Here is an 18,277-nt window from a genome sequence, read left to right as displayed (position 1 = left end):
GAATGAAAAACAAAAATCAAGGAGTGTGATTTTAATTTTGAGTGCATTCATTCAAATGGAGTCCAAAGAATATATATATAAGTGATGGAGTGCAATTGGTAGTGGGTAGTGTGCAACTAGTTGGTTCTATACATGTTTATGTTTGGAGACCTGGCCTTCCTAATCTATAAGTCAATTTAGGGCCTGTTTGGAACACTCAAATTTAGAAAGTTGTAACTCTCACTTTCTATCCAATATAAGATTTGAAAGACCCAAACTGTTCCTGTAGCCATATTATTTTCTAAAATTATAAATATAATATTATATTATGTTACCTTAAAAAATTGGGTAGGTTAACAGGGACATGACTGCAAAGACCTACTGTTTTTTTAAAGATGTAAAAAGCCTCTTACAAAAGAAGGATTTTTAAACTGAAAATACGAAATTACCTTTTCAATATTTTTGTTTTTTATTTATTTTTTAAAGTTTGAAGAATCATGTTTATTTGAGTTACTCCTATGTTTTATAATAACATGCCCCTTAACTATGGTCATCTCTTATAAGATGAATTATAAAATAAATTCTCTTAAATCGCTCAGATTATGATGATTACAACAATGATGATGATGGAGATGAGTATGATCATCATCTATTTGGTCATGTATATTAGATTTATTAAAATATATAAATGATTAAAACATAATTTTAAAATTCGACTTGATGGTTCAACTTAGATTGCATACTTTGTAAAGTTGTGGAGAGAGTATTTCAGATATTTTTCTTTAAAAAATCTTCTAAAGATCCTTGATAGATTAATATTGTTTTAAGTAGGACTTAAATGGTCTTTATTTTTAGGGGATCATTCAATACATATTCTTAATAAAGAGCCCTTCAAAGTCATTCTCCCAAGTTAATATGTAAATAATGCTGAACAGACCTCAAGAATGTACCTCATATCACACATCTGAACCATAGTGATTTTCATCTAGATGCAAATAAAGAAGAAAAAAAGCATCTAATTTTCTTAAACACTTTCATGTCAGGATGTGTGAGATGAAGTACAATCTTGAGGTCACTCCAGCATGATTTAATATTTTACATTACAAGAAGATCCTTACAATATAAAAGTAACAATCCCACCACTCCTTCAACCACTTTAGTTAGTTTTCTAAAATTACCAAAATTTTCTTTTATATAATGTTTTCTTCAAAATCACCTAATATTTTTAAGTTATAAAAAGGGTCTTACAATATATTAAATAATAAAGTATGATGATAAAATTATTTTAAAAAAAATTATATTAAGTTTTAATCATGCATAAAACCTCATATTTGTCATACATGTGTTTGCCATGTCACCTTCTACTTGTGTCCATCTGTTTATTATTATGAGATTATGGTAGTTTCACCGAAGTAAATAAAAAAAAAAAAGATTTTGAGCAATATATTTCTTAGTACAAGGTAAGGATTTCCACTTAGTAAGGGTCCTTGGGCTCATCTCGTGGCATACAAAAACATGATCAGATGCTTTAGGGTTGTAAAGGACAATTCTATGAATTTTGAATTTTTTTTTTTCTTCAAAAAGGTTATTTTTCACTGTTAAATTTCAATTTTAAGTTTGAGAGTTACGTGGATATTCAAAATCTTGGATCAAACTTAAAAGAAATTAATTTGTGAAATTTTTTAATCTGAGTTTTTCAATGAAACTTAAGAGGGTTATGGTGTTGGATTGCTCATGTCGTAATCTATTTGAGCAAACGACTTTTTGTAAGGCCTAAAATCTTACTATGTTAGTAAGGAAAGTCTTTTGCTATTTCTTAATGGGACCGACCTGCATCCAAACCAAACTTGACAAACACCAACCCACACCATTGCCCAACCCGGCCTCAGATAGGAAATGTTCAACCCGAACCCTACCTAAGTCAGGTTGGTTGGGTTAATACATTCCTCATTAATACTAACTAATTTAGTATTGGTAAGGGTTTAAATAAAGATACCTTATGTGTAAAAGAATTTAAACTTTATAATTATTTTTCTTAAAAATGGCTTTCAAAAGTTTATATATATAAAAAAATATAGACGAATTTAAAGAGAAAAGAAAAATAGTAAGATTAAATAAAATAATCATTTTTATTAATAATCATAATTTTCTAGAAAAAAAAAAAAAAATTAAAGTTGTAACATAATTATTCTATGACAATTGACAATATATAATTACACTTAAAAACAAAGCATTAATAACAAAGATTGATAATTTGTCTAATACAAATAATCGCACGAAATACAAATTATGAGTGTGAAAGGAATGAAGATAAGATTTAAAAAAAAAAAAAATTATAATCACGTTAAGTTTGATTCAGGCAAATCAGATTGGCTGATACCTACACCCAACCCAATTTGAATTGTTCATTTTTTTTTTGTTGTTGCCCAAATCCGAGGCCAAATCAAAGTTAACTATGTCCAGACATGACCTTAGGTCGGGTTCAACCCAACGGGTTTGGGTTTTGCCCGCCCAAATAAAATAAAAGGTTAGGAATTTTGAAGGGGAAAGTGGATAAATGATCTCATCTTTTAAATGTGGAGTAGTTATCCTCAAAAATTAGCTTTTTATGTGTGGAAGAGGGAGTAGAATAATTTTGGGATGATTATAATATCTTAAATAATTTCATTAAATTATTATTTGAGATGATTATAATATAAAACGCGGCGCCTTTACGATTAATCTTTGATGATGATGATGATGGCTTTAAATATCTTATTGGGGTGCTTCAAAACATCTAGAATTGACTTTTCACTATGATTTATGGTGAGTAGGTTCATCAAAAGGTGGACGACACCTCGGCATATAGAAGTAATTGGCCCATGATTCTGACGTGCGATATTTGTGGATCAAAATTTTTGTAAAATCGTCGTTATGATAGTCCGACTCCCATCATCTCTAACCCCACCCACACCCACACCCACACCCAATAACATTAAAGGCCTAAGTTGGGTTGGGGTTGGTGGGGGTGGGGTCTGGAGGGGATGAGAACTCCAAGGTTGTGGTCAGCATTCGAATCCATTTATCTCTAACTCGTGAACTTACTTGATATATATATATATATATATATATATATGTATGTATTTAATTCAATCGGTCCATTTTGATTTATAATTGGAAAATTACTAAAAGAATCCTAACAGAGGGATTTCATTCTAATTAGTCCCTAAGTTTTAGGACTTCTCTCTTAATAATCCATTTAGTAAAACTTTCTTTTCTAATCGGTCCTTGAACCACATTCACCTCATTTGTCACGATTGAATGTCCTAACAGTTCGATCTCACTGTCTTCGTCCAAAACATTGAAGTTTAAGCATCCCAATCAAGTTTTGGAGACTCCATTTCATCAAAAAAGATTAAGGAAAAATAAACAATTTTAAGTTTTTTTAAGACATGTAAAAAGAAATAGCATTTTTTTTCCAACCTTTTTCTTTATTTTTAAATGAAAATCAATTAAGGATGGTTCGTTTGGTTTGAAATTACAAGTCTTTATCTCAAGATTTTAGTTAAATTTTTTCATGTATTTTAGTCAAAAAAACGACGATGGGTGGCTTTTTTACTAGTGGTGAGCTCTACAATAAATAAAAATGTTGAGTTCGACGATAAAAAGTGGTGAACTGAACAATAAAATTGTTGACCTTGACAATAATGAGGGACCATTAAAAAATAAAAAGTTTACTAAATGGACTATCGAGCTCTACCTCCCAAATTTCAAGGACTATTTAAAATAAAAAAATCCCTTCATCAGGGTCCTTTTAAGTAATTTTCCCTAAATAAATATCCTTCTATTTAATAAAAAATATGAACAAATCCAACCAAAATAAATCAGGGTCCTACCACGGTTCCACCAATTTGACAAATATTAGGTCCAATTCTTACAAATAATTTTTAAATGGCTTAGGTTCAAATGCCACGTAGGCCCAGCATTTATATTTGATGACTTTTATCTAAAGCCTTGTGGGCCAAAATCCTATTCAACCCAAGCCTAATCCCCTTAAAAATGGGTCAAGTCTGGGCCCTGCCAATAGAGCTTTTAATGGATCGGTTTCGGATATTGGTACCAATTCTATAAGAAATATATCCAGGACCCAATCAGATTTTGTTATTTTAATGTTTTTTTTTCGGATCCAATTAATTCCGAAAAATCAATATTTTTGGATTTTTCCTAATCGAGTCGGACCTTTCAAACATAGTATTGTTTTGGGACATGGTTGATCCAAAACCAGTCCAGTAAGTTATTAAATTGGATCCTTATTGAATCAGGTTCTTATGAGAATCCAAATCCTTGATCCAGATAGAGAGATATGGGATTGGAATGGATCGGGTTTTGGGTCTGATCAGATCCAAGGACAGCTCAATCTGAAAGCTATTTGGATCTACATCTTTCCCAAGCCGGGCCTACAATATACTGAACCGGACCTTAGTCCTTAAGAGCCCTAGACTTTACTATCTAAGCAAATATTAGTCAACCAATCTAGAGTTTTATTAAAGTCAAAACTCAAACTGCTAGTCAATACTTAGTTTGGGGAAATTTATAATGCTAACTAGAACCATCAAAACATGTGTGGATTGCACCCATTAACGACAGCTAACTATTGATCTTGATCGTCGATTAATAGCCAACTTTGTCCAGTGAAAATGGAGAATTTTAATTGTTTGATATAGAATTACAACTCCAACCGGTAAAATATGAGTATTTTTTATGAGTCATATTGGAGTGACCTCAAGATTGAGTCTCATATCGCACATCTTGACGTGAAAGTAGATAGGAATCATAGATGCTTTTTCACTTGTATCTTGAGGAAAAGCATCTATGGCTCCCATACACTTTCAAATCAAGGTTTGCGATGTGAGGTCCAATCTTGAGTCACTTTAGCATTATTCATTTTTTATTTATCCTGATATTTATTGGCATAATGACCAAGTTGGGATTCGGGAATAATTCGACAAAAAATTTCAAAAAAAGGATTGATAAAGTTGGAAAAATATCAGATAAATTTAAAAATATAAAAAGTGTAAAACATAAATTTTATATACTAAATGATAAAATAACATTTAAAAAATATTAAAAATTATGATTTTAAAAAAATAATCATGATTTAATCGAAAACATTTAAAATAGTGATTTAATAGTAGATTTTTGTCAATATGTTAATTGTTGCCTAGAGTTGGATCAAATTTGAAATATGTCCTGCTATGAAAATTTTAGATTTAGATTGAGAATTTGTATTTGGATTTGATAAATTTTAGATCAAATATATCTTGATCGAATAAAATGTGAGAAAGTATCTTTCTTTTTATGATTGGCACCCAAGGGAAGTGAAGGTGATCAGTCAGAGTACACTTACTAAACAAATAGGGGATGGGTTTATACCACCCCTCCCCCCTAAAAAAAAAAATAATAATAATAATAATAATCATAAGTAAGGCATTTCGTTTAAGGCAATGGAACAAGTTCCCAAACTATTGATCTTGTACCTCCAACCAGATCATGGTGATACATTGAGAGCGCCTTTACTGCCAGTAATGCACGATTCCCACCTTTCGCCTCTCCATCCATCACTGAAGCAAGAATCTCACCTGCCCCTTCTATTGTCCCTACTATTCGACATTTCTGGGAGGAATCAATTAGTGAGGGAGGGAATCAAAGACTTAACAGTCTTTCAACTCAATTCTCTCTTGCTCGAATCATCAAAACACGAAATCTAATGGTTGACATTTACTTTTAATATTACTATTTTTTTATGTATCCCAAGAATACGTATTTCGAAAATATCCAGGGATCGTGTTTATATGGTTGGGATCATGTATTTTATACGAGTCTTTTTTCCACAAGTCATCGAAACCCTATTGTGTTACTGGCCCAGCAATCTACAGTGGTGGACCCACAATTTTAAGATCATGGTTATGAATTATAGTGGAGGGATCAATTTTTTCGATGCTCCATTGGAGCACCGAATACTTTTATTTATTTATTAATCTTTAACAAAGTCAATAAGATGTGTTGTTAGATTGTGGACCCATAATTTTAAGAAAATGAGCTGTTTTGAATTTTATGATAATGACAGGTCCATATTTTTAAAGTTCACACATTCAATTCTGTGACTTTTATTTATTTATTTATTTATTATTTATATTTTCTTACTTTAGGATTTCTCTCTTGAGTGATCCTATGCAGCATTCCACTTTCGTTATATTGCTTCAGGTTTGTGGGGCCTACCATTAATTAAAAAAAAATCCACTTTTACGGTTGAGTTGACTTGAGTAGACGTGAGAAAGCTTTCTACACCGGCAGTGGAGCAAAGATTGGTACAGTGTCGCTCTCAAAAATTGCCATGGGGGACATTCTTTTAGGCAGATTGACCGGTGACCCTTGTTTTAAAATTGTCAAGTCGACTCGAAACTCGACCGAGTTGTCTTTACTCAATTGGATTTTAAGGTGACTTGGCATTGAGTCGACTCAATGATCCAAAAAAATGGCTAGTGGTGGAGGTTATTGCATTTAGCATAAAAATACCAGAGCTGTTATTGGCACCCCAACTTTTACTTATTACATCTCAATTAAAAATAAAGAAAATAGGGATTTTTTCTAAAACGTGCGTAACTTATGTCAAAATTCTTATACACTGTTCATTTGAATTCTCAAAACATGTTTTTTCAGTGAATTCGTCACTTTTATATAATCAATGAATTTGTAGATAAATTATCAATGAGATTATTAATATGGCAAAATCTCTTGTATTTTATCAACAAAATCGTAGATTATAAAAGTGACTAATTCACTAAAAAAACATGTTTTAGGAATTAAAATGAACAATGTACCGGATGGGGAGTTTTGCCGTATTGAACACACAAATATAGAGATTCACCTCAGAAAATAAGTGAAGGTTGAGAACAAATAAAAATAAGGGTGCCAATAGAAATTCTCTCTTTTTTTTTTTTCTTGATTATTATTATTATTATTATTTTGTGGGACTAAGATTTTATATGAATCTAATCATAATTGAAAACAACTATTAAAATTGTTTGAAAGAGTGTTATACTGTTTAGATAATAATTTGAGCCAAATCTTTATAATGATTGAATTGTATGTTTTGATATTTGATTAGGCATGACAAATAATTTAAGAAATTGGGGAGTAATAACTAAAAGTTGGGGTGCCAATAATAAACTCTCATAGAAAGGGTCATACTTTTACACATGTCCACATTTTAATTTTGATATTATATGTATGCTAGAGTACGCTTGTAGGCACCTGCATCCTCTTTGGGATTAAGGGGGTAAAAGTGAAAAAAAAAAGTTGGGGGTATTATTAATTTTTTTTATTTTTTAAATTAAGAGGTAAACGATTAAAATAAATAAATAAAGTGGGCTAAAAGAGTAAAAAGAAAATGTAGTAAGGAATGAGGAGGCACAATAAAGTGGTCCCACACAAACTCTTATTGATAGCATTATTATCATTATATCTCAAAATAATTTTACACCTTGAATTTTCCCATTTGAATTTTTATTTTAAAATGAATCCGACTAACCTTACAAAGTTAGTGAGAATTTCACCCTCACTAAGGGTCCTTGTGCTAAGGGCTGTCAACAGATGCATATCGGCTCAGATACAACAATATTTGAATTCGAATCCAAAATGTTTATTTGATATCTGAATTAGAATTCGACTATCCTATCAAATATCAGACAATATCTGATTATAATTAAAATAATTTGTATATTAAAAAAAAACATAATTTTTCCTTATCCAACTAATTTTTCATTATTAAAAAAATTTATTAGATATTATTTTATGTATATAATAAATAAATAAAATAAAATAACATATATTATATTTTTTATATAAATAATAAATCAAATAAAATAATATATATTATATATTATTTCTAATCGGATATTATCGGATTCAAAATGTTAATACCTGAATCTGTATTCGATAAGGATTCGAATATATACAACTATTTGAATTCGAATTGGATTCAAATTTTCGACTATCCATTGACACCCCTACTTTGGCTCACCTTGTCCCATCCAAAAATATGATCGGATGATTTAGTATTGTAGAGGGCAGAACTGTATGAACTTTGAATTTTTTTTTCAAATAAAATTATTTTTCACCGTTGAATTTCAATTTTACGTTTGGGAGTTATTGCGTGAGTTCACTAATCATCCATTTTTCAAACCTTGGATTGAGTTGAAAAGAAATTGTTTTTTGAAAAAAATTCTTCTAGATATGAGTTTTTCGAAGAAGCTTAGAGGTGGTGTTGGATTGCTGATGTGATAATTCATTTGAGCAATACGACTCTTAATAAGACTTAAAATCTTTTCTAAGTTAGTGAGGAAAATTCTCCAACAAAAGTGAATTTATATATTAATGGATTTTTATTTCATGATATTATTGCATATGATTGGAAATAACATGAATTTATATATTAATGGATTTTTATTTCATGATATTATTGCATATGATTGGAAATAACTTGTAATAGGGTGGTAATTTAGCATGTCAGACATGTACAAAATGGGGGTGTGTATTGTCTACCACTTGAATTACTATCTTAACCTTTATATTTATCTCCAAATGCAATAATCAACATTATGAGTCTTAAATTCATCCTTGAGAAGGTCATCTCAAAGCCTAGATTTATAAGATATTTCTGGTCTTGAGAAAGAATAATGATTTTCTTATGTTCCCCTTTACACACTCCCCTGACGTGGCATGTGCTAGAATCGTAGATTATTTTCATCGAGATACACAATTACACATATTTATGGGGATATACAATTGTGTATCCCAAGGAAAAATCTCTATGGTTCTAGTCCATGCCATGTTAGGGGGCGTGTGTTAGAGGGGGAGTTAGAAAATCATGACTCCTTGAGAAAATGCAACTATACATACTTCAACTTTAAGGATTTATTTGATTACATGCGAAAATGTTTTCAAAGAAAAGTGAATCTCAAGGAAAAATGGTCGTGGTGCTCGAGAGAACATATACATTATTAGATTTCAACAATTTTTAATCTTCACCATCCACAATAATATCTCTTTAAATGTATACTAATTAGCCAATATTACGGATCCCCAGACAATCAAAAGTCTACATGTACAAAATGGGGTGTCTACAATTCTTCAATTACTATCTTAACCTTATATTTTATCTCCAATGCGATATTCAACTTTATGAGTTTTAAATTCAATATTGTCTAGATGCTTTAGGCATCCCTATACTTGCACAAGAAAATTGATCGAAAATTGGTTTTTGTCGAAAAGTACCAGTTCGTAGGTATACATGATTGCGCATGTCATGTGAGAGATCATTTTTTTCATTTTGATGGGAAGATATTTTTCGACTGCCCCCAAGTAAATGATTTTCTCATAGGATGAAAAATATGTTACAATTACCATTCACTCCGAAAACTTAAAACCAATATTTCATTATATTATTTTTTTTTTTGCAATCAAACACTAACAAACAATTTTTAGGAAAATCTATTTTCTCAAAATCATTCTTGAGCTTTCTACTTTTAATAATTTCATGGGAGTCTAAGGCCTATTTTACAATAGGGGATCATATTTAAAAGAATAATACTAAGTGACCTCAGGCAGGAACCTCATATTGCACTTCTTTATGTGAAAGCGTATGGAAACAATAGATGCTTTTCATCTAGATACGAGTGAAAAAACATCTATGGTTCCTATCCACTTTCACGTTAAGTAGTACAATATGAGGTTCCAGCTTAATGTCACTCCAACATGACTCTATTTAAAATGTGACAAGTTCCCTTAGAGTTTCAACAAGAGAAATGATTTTCTGACTCTCCCATGTGACATACTCAAAATACTTTCCTGACATGGCATGTGCTAGAATCATAAATATTTTTTCTCAGGATACACAATTGCATATATACATGGGATGTACATCCAGAGGCATAAAATCTATAGTTCTAGCATATGCCACATCAGGAGAGTATTTTCAGTATACCATATGGGGGAGTCAGATTTTCATGACTCTTTCAACAACCCATAAACCTAGTTTATACAGCTGACTTGTTCTCTCATGTACTATTCTCATATATCTGTTCACTATGGTTCACCAAAATAACATTAAAAAAATGGGGAATTTCAAAAAAAGAAAAGAAAAAGGAAGATGATTTAAACGTACCCCACCTTGTTTTGGTGAATATTTGAGATAGCCCTATGTTTCCAAACCGAAGATGTGCATGTTGAACTTGATATTTGAAATAGGCTAATGAAAAATGACTTAAAAGCCCTCATCTTCAAGTAAATTATTTTTAGAGTTGTGATGAATTGACTTAAAAACACATACTCAAATGCACTCAATTGACGTGGTATGTGCACAGAACCATGGATTTTTTCTTGAAATACACAAAAAAATCTATAGTTCTATGCACATGCTACGTCAGTTGAGTATGTATCTTTTTTAGTCAATTTATAATTTTTCTTATTCTTAATTTATTCAACTTCATTTTCAATTACCCATCAAGGATGTGGTGCGATGGTAAGACACTAGTATGTTTGAATCTCCAAAGCCTCCAAACTTACATGGCAAAAGGGATGTGTGGGTTGGACCAACGCCCAGTGGACTAGTTTGTCGGATAAGGCCTAAAGCACAAATACGATATCAGTACCCGCTATTTATGGGAATACCACTGAATTAAAAAAAAAAAAAAAAAGCTTCATTTTCAAGTCATCATTTTCAACCACATCTTAACCACTTGTGGAAAACCCTAGATTTTTCTACCAAAAATTTCATATTAGTCTACTTAACGAAAAATCTTAATTTGTTCTTGAGTTTTGAAGATTGAAGTAAATAAAATCTTAAGGTTGAAGAAGGTAAAAGATATACCCAAGAGGTTAAAGATGACCAATTTTGGAAATAAAAAAAATGAAGGTTTTTTTTCTTTTTCAAGGTTACAAGTTGAAGACAAAGGCATTTAAGTCATTTTTCATTAATCTATTAGAGTAGAACTTGGTCATGAGGGCATGTCATTACTTTGAAAGCACATGGGTATCTCAAAAATTCACTAAAATGTGAAGGGTTATGTCTAAATGATCTTAAATATATTAAATAACCGGCACTAGTGGTGGCAATGGATCGGGTTGTGTTCGTGTTGAGGTAAGAGTATTATGAAAATTTACCAAACCCAATCGTGTCAAAAACTTAAACCTAAACCAATCCCATTTATAAATAGGTATACCTGATCCGATCCATATATAACATATTTAATAAAATTATAATTTTTATCAAAAAAATAAATTCAATTTCAACCATTAAAAATAAAATACCATTACTAAAAATAAAGTGACAATCATAAACCAATATCTACCAACATAAATTATCACAAAACATAAGCTAAGTCTTATCACAAAAAATAGATAATTTTAAAAAATTCTTAAATAATTGTTGATATATTTAAAACTACACTTTAATGACATAATAATTAAATGTGTCTAGATAGATTGATGCCCTTAAACTGGACCCGACCCATTTAATAATCATGTTAGAGCATCTCCGACAATGTTTTAAAAATTAACAAAAATTATTTTAGTTAGTGTAGAATTTGATTCTAATTCCAATAGACTCAAAAAATTCTTTCTCAATTCTTTATATTTAATATTATTTTACTTTATAAAAAACTATTTGTGAAATCCTACTAAAGGTTGTCAGCTCACATCTTGGCATCCAAAAATATGATCCAATCCCACAGGTTCGTAGAAAACAAAATTCTACAAATTACAAAAAAAAAAAAAAAAAAAAAAAAATTATTTTTCATTGTTTAATGTTCATTTTCTACACCTTGGACCAAGTTCAAAAATATTTTTTTATTTGCTTTTTTTTTTTTTAAATGAATTTTTCCATGAAAGCTAAGACGATGTTATGTTGGATTGCCAATGTGGTAATCCATGTGGGCCAATGACACTTAACAAGATTTAAAATCTTACTAAGTTAATAATAAAAGTATTTTTCATTTTTAAAAATTAAAATAGTTAGTTTTGGAAATTCTATCCATGTAGAATGTGAATGCCACTATTTATTTTAACATTTACTTTTAGACCTCCCCTCAAAATCAATTAATTTTAAAAAGTTTGTCGAGGATGCTTTAAACGGGTTGACACTATTATGACTTAAACCTAATTAGACTTGACTCAAATCCATTAATTTCATGTCATTTTCAAGTCTTGTTAAAATTGCCAACACTAACCGGCACTAAGATTTTGAATAAATATGGTTGGTGTAACTCCCAAAGTATACCTGCACTCATAATTTCAAATGTTCAAATCATTATGGGGTTGGCGGTGTAATCTTCTTTTGTGGATTTTAAATTTTAAAAAGAGAGATTTACCATGTAGACCTGTTTGTTGCAATTTTATTACAAAATCTCCCTTAATTTATCAAGTTTTACTTCATCCAACCTTACTTTATGAATCACACTACCATGACTAAGTTAGTGGTATTTCAAATCTTACTAAGGATTCTTGGGCGCACATGAATTATCAAATAAGCAATCCAATAATATAGAGTCGTAGATTTCATGGAAAAGCTTGGATTCAATAGAAAAAAATTAAAAAATTAACTAAAAAAAAAAACACATTTTTGGGCTTGATTGTAAATATTGAAAATGGATGGCTAATGAACTCTCAAATTTAAAACTAAAATTAAAAGGTGAAAATTAACTTTTCATTTTTGAATTATTTTTTTTTTAATTCTTAGAATTCTGTCTTTATATTTCTATGACATCCGATTATTCTTTTGGTTACTAAAAAATCATGCGGTTAGAATTTTGAATTTTATGATGTGATCCATTCCAACATTTACTTCGTAACAAGCTTGATAAAGTGAGGTTTGATGACTAACAAACTTTATAAAGTAAGGTTCTCTTGGAGTTGTCAGAACTTAAAGGGAGTTTTAATAATAAAAATACAACAATTGCATCTACCGAGTAAATCTCTCTTAAAATAATAATAATAATATTAGAACAATGTATTAAGACTAAGTCAAACAATACTTATTTTTTAAGACGTGATGAATGCATACTTATCAAAGTAGACTTCATTCAACTTGACTCAGTCAAATTGTTATTAATGAAGGGATCCTGAAGAACTTCAACCCAGTCCTATGGATTGGTCTGAAATTTACCTTGATCCGATCCATTGTTAGCCCCACCTGCTTTTTACATAGATTTTCTATTGACACCCCATATTTTTTTACTCTTAGTATATAAACCTCAATTTCTTAAATAATTTATCACATCGAGACATGCAAAAGTTTGGTTCAATTGGTTTGCAATTAAGAGAGGGAGTCTATTGACACGTCAACTTGTACTTATTCTCAATCAGTAGCTTGTTTTTTAAGGATTAGGATCCCTTAACTCTTAAAAATGACTTACAAGATTTATCCTTGGGATAAGTATCTTCAAGATTTGTATTATTAAGATATTCATAAATCTCAACCATTGAATTTTGTCTTTAAAGATTTAAAATCATGTATTTTTTTTATGAGTCATTCTTAGGGGTCAATCATAGTTTTTAAACTCGTCCGAAATCGAGACGTATTATCTAAGTTAACTCGGTATCGAAGCTGAATAAGATCAACTCACAAAGTATTTTAAGACGATTGCGTATTGTGAGATAAGCAAGTCGTCTCGAACGATATTTTCTAATATCTTAGACAATACAAACGAGACAACACAGAAAATGATTAACTCACGAGTTAAACGAGACGTATCAGACGAGATTTTCAAAATCTCGTATGAATTAATCGAAACAAACGAGTTAAAACTTCAACCCTCTATTCTTTCACTTCAAAATCAATTTTTTTTAATTATATATTTTTTTGGATCCATTTTTTAATAAGAATCATTTCTGAATTTTTACAGAATTGTTCATATTTTTTAAATGATTAAAAATCATTGTCTTAATGTCAAACGAGACAACTCGAACATGATGAGATGGATCATTCGAGTCAACTTGATATTGGAGCTGAACAAGATGAAACGTGATATCGAGTTTAAAAATCATGGGGTCAACCGACCCAACTTTTCTTTAATTGGATGTAATAAGTAAAAGTTGGGTGTTTGTAACAGCTCTCTTTTTAAATATAGTCAACGTTGTTGGTCCCATCACCTCCACATATGCACCAAAAGATCCTAATGTGGTAAAAAATCTTTTTGGGTGGTCAAAAGTCTGTATGAGATTTAGAGTGTTACTATATTTGGTGCTCCTGAGAAGCATAGAATATTTACTTCTGCTAAAAACTCCAAACTGAGAAAGAAAAAAAAAAAAAAGCAATGAAGAAATAATTATAAACAAAGCTGTTCCCAATTCAGAACAAAAGAAGAGAAGTAAAGCAAAGCGACTTGCTTTTGTTGCTACTCTTGTCCCTCTTCAGTTTTTGTACCTTTAAGGTCCTCTAATTTTTTTTCTTTCTTTCTGAATAAATCTTTGAACTTCTCTGTGTTTTAATGGAAGATTTCAGATCTAAATCATGTGGAGATGGAAGGATGCAGATGGAGATCTACTATGGAGGAAGACCAGCTTCATCTGGTATGCATGATCTTAGATCTTACAGTACTTCTCATACTTCTTCTGTATCACAAACCCAAATGGGTAATAAAGAGATGAAGTTAAAGAAAGGTAAAAGTGGTGGGTCGTCTTCTTTAAAAGGTTGGAGTTTTAATGACCCTGAGTTGCAGAGGAAGAAAAGGGTTGCTAGCTATAAGGTTTATGGTGTTGAGGGGAAGATGAAAGGGTCTTTCAGGAAGAGCTACAGGTGGATCAAGGATAGATACACACAAGTGGTCTATGGGTGGTGGTGATTGTTGGGTATCTTTCCTTTTTTTTTTGTTCTTTTTTTTTTTACTTCTAATGTTTGTGTTTCTCACTTCATCTGTTGTGGGTTTTGTAAGCTTTGTATGTTTGAGACACTTAAAGATGATATAATAGAAACCGTATATTTATGGATGTTTTTAATAAATTGGTGATATGGGTTGTTTGTTAATGGTCTCCTTTGTTTTGCAAATTTTGTTTGTGGAGATTTCTGTGGTCTATGGGTGGTGGTAGTGATTAATTGGTATCTTCCCCGCCGCCCCTCCCCCCCCTTTTCTTTTTTACTTCAAATGTTTGTGTTTCTCTCTTCATCTGTTGTGATTTTTGGAAGCTTTGTATTGTATGTTTGAGATACTTAAAGATGACATAATAGAACCATATATTTATGGAGGTTTTTAATAAATTGGTGATATGGATTGTTTGTTAATGGACTCCTTTGATTTGCAAATTTTGTTTGTGAAGATTTCTGTGGTCTATGCTAGGTGGTGATTATTGAGTGTCTTCCCTTTATGTTTGTCACTTGATCTGTTGTGGCTTTTGGAAGTGCTTTGTGTTTGAGATACTTAAATTTGATATAATCAAAACCCTAGATTTATGGATGTTTAATGAATTGGGGATAGGGGCTGTTTGTTATGGGCTCTTTGCTTTGTACCTTTTGATTATGGAGATTTTTGTGCAGTTTTTAGTAGCTTTTTATGGATTTAGATCTATTTATTTTTGTGGGTTCTCGATGTTCTTATGGTGGTCTGAACAGAATCTAATCTTTATGAGGTTAATGGATTTCTTTGCTTTGTAAATTTTGCTTATGGAGATCTTTTCGTTTGTTTTGAGTAGCCTCTTTAGGGATTTAGTTTTATTTATTTAGTTAATCTTTTTCCAAGGACTCTTTACTCTGTGAATTTGGATTGAATATTTTATGATTTTTCATCGACTCTCAATCTCTATTTTAAGGATCAATCTCCATGTTTGTGATCAGAAATTTAAACCGATTAAGCTTCTTCTATTTCATTCCTGCTCTTAATTTTTTGTGCGGATGAAATTGCTACCCTTGATTCTCATGATTGTTTGATACTTTGTTGGCATGAGTTTTGGTTAGTTCTGGTACTCAAGAAAAATCAATATTAAAAATATGAGTAGTTATATAGTGTGAGAATCCTTAGAATGAAAATGTGAAGAATTTTAATGGTATTTTGATATTCACACTAATTACTAAATATTAGGACTAGTTGTTTTATTAATAATGGGGCTTTTTCAGAAACTTGGTTTGGAAATTTAATATGAATCCATTGATTTAGTCAAAGTAGAAAATTGTTGGTACATTAGGTTTGCTTGATGTTAAATTAGTAATAGAAAATGACGTTTGCATTGATTTTAGCTATTTTAGACAATTGAATTTTGGGTTGTTTCTTGTGAAAGTTTTGAAACATTTTTAAGATTGTAAACTACATAACATGAACAGTCCATTTTATTAGAATTTTCCTTTTTGGATATTGTGCCTTAGTCACGATGGTCAGCTGCATACATAAAACTTCTACCTAATCCCAAGTTTTTTGAATATTTTATATTTAGCTATTATCCATGTATAAATGTATATGATTTTAATGTATCAACCTGTCTAAAGGAATTGTATTTAAACATTTATCTCTTCATGATAATTGTATGGATGTGTCGATATATTGGGTTTGTGGTGGTCGGTATGTCTGATATTTTAATTTTGTGTCTGTTTTGGTGGAATTTGTTCCATTATTCTCATTTCCTTTAATATGTTTTGTTTTATTTCGTTCTAGTCCTTTTAATCTTCTTTTATCTAGTAATTTGTGGAGAACTTCGACTATAAGTTATTGGACTTGTTTGGATTATAATAGTTGACAGAAAAATTCTTATATTCCTAGGTGGGAATTTTTTTTTCTTTTCTACATTTGAAATTCAACTCGTGAATGTGGATGCTTCGCCATTGATCACGTTATAGATGTTTAAGCGTTAAGACAACTGACTGATGAGACACTGCAATGGAGATTTTGGATCTATATCTTTTCAATTTTCTTTTATCTTATTTTTTTGCCATATTCGATTCATCATCAATATGGTAAAACTTATCCTAAAATCTCTCTTAAATTCTCATAGGAACACATTTTATCTCTCTAGCGACTAAAATGAGTAAAAAAAGTGTTTTGGGCTTGTGGTTAATTTTAGTAGCTTTATGGTTTATGAATATAGGACTTGGTGATTCATAAATGCAGTCTAATGTGTGATTTTTGACAATGTCTTGATGCTATGGTTGTTAATTTTTCCAATAGTGTGTTATCTTGCAGTAGAGATAGGTTATTTTAGTTTTTTTTTCATACATTATAGCATATATATATTTTTTGATAAATATAAATTTCATAGATACCAAAAGGAGTTCCAAACGACGATCGGTCGAGATGACCAATCAAAACAAGAAGATCAACTGTTACATAAGGAATCCCAACGAAAAACAAACCCCTCAAAGAACACTCCTTTGGATTCGTAGTATAGTTTACACCAAAAAAATAATAAACCTAAAACATCAAAAACAATGTTTGTGATAGAAGCAACCTCCCCATTGAATATCCTCTTATTTCTTTCCAATCAAAGCCCTCAGGTTATTGCAAAAGGAAGTAAATTCCAAATGATTTTCTTTCTCCCCAAAAATAGATTAGACTCCCAACCTTTGAACATAGACAATGGCGATTTAGGAGTGGATACACTTTAAAAAGTTGAAGAAAATGGAACCAAATGAGATAAGAGAATTCACAATGAATCAAGATATGATTAATTGATTCTCCGCTCGAATAACACATGAAACAACAATTGGGGGTAATGAAACCTTTCTTAATAAGGAGGTCAAGAGTCGGTAGCTTGTAATGAGATGTAGTCCAGGTGAAGAAACGAACCTTAGATGCTACTTTTGAATCCCAAATTAACTTGAATGGGAATTGCAATGTGTGATCAGTAGGAATGTCTATACTTGAAGCAAGTGAGCTCACACTAAAATTGGAACCTTCAGTGCGGATCCACTCCCTAGCATCATCTTCTGTATTCACCCAACTTAGGAGGTCAAGCTGAGTAGTAAGATCTTGCAAGTCCTGCATCTCCCAGTCATTGAATTCCCTCCTAAAGCCCAAGTCTCATGTAGGTTCGTTTCCTTCGGGGCTTAAGAAAGCAACACATGGCATACCTAAATCATTTGAGCATATATAATTATGTGTGGATACATGTTATCATGTAAAGATATTAAGTGTGTTTTTCTACTTAAAAAAATATATTGAACACTTCTATAAATGTTTAATGTCATATTACATATTTGTGTGTATATTTATGGGTTAGAATCCGTGGACTCTAGGAAAAAACACATGATCCCGGCCTTGTACATGCAAAATCCAATGGT

The 18,277-nt window shown here is 30.9% G+C and overlaps 1 protein-coding gene across 1 annotated transcript; it reads left to right on the top strand.

Annotated features, from left to right (window-relative positions):
* The first annotated feature begins 14,344 nt into the window (after window positions 1–14,344).
* LOC147410481 (ABC family ABC transporter, putative (DUF3511)) lies at window positions 14,345–14,999 on the top strand. The gene has a single exon (XM_086435886.1). The coding sequence runs from the start codon at window positions 14,505–14,507 to the stop codon at window positions 14,856–14,858; it is 354 nt and encodes a 117-aa protein (XP_086292012.1). The 5' UTR covers window positions 14,345–14,504; the 3' UTR covers window positions 14,859–14,999.
* The last annotated feature ends 3,278 nt before the right edge of the window (window positions 15,000–18,277 follow it).

This window comes from Akebia trifoliata, chromosome 1 (genome assembly GCF_017979445.1).
Source record: "Akebia trifoliata isolate Shusen 1 chromosome 1, ASM1797944v1, whole genome shotgun sequence".
NCBI lineage: Eukaryota > Viridiplantae > Streptophyta > Magnoliopsida > Ranunculales > Lardizabalaceae > Akebia > Akebia trifoliata.
Note: the sequence above shows the minus strand (reverse complement) of the source record. Positions and strands in the feature narration are given on the sequence as shown.

Excerpts from the sequence above, each read along its gene's own strand:
- LOC147410481 (XM_086435886.1), top strand. The coding sequence starts at position 14,505 with ATGGAAGATTTCAGATCTAAATCATGTGGAGATGGAAGGATGCAGATG.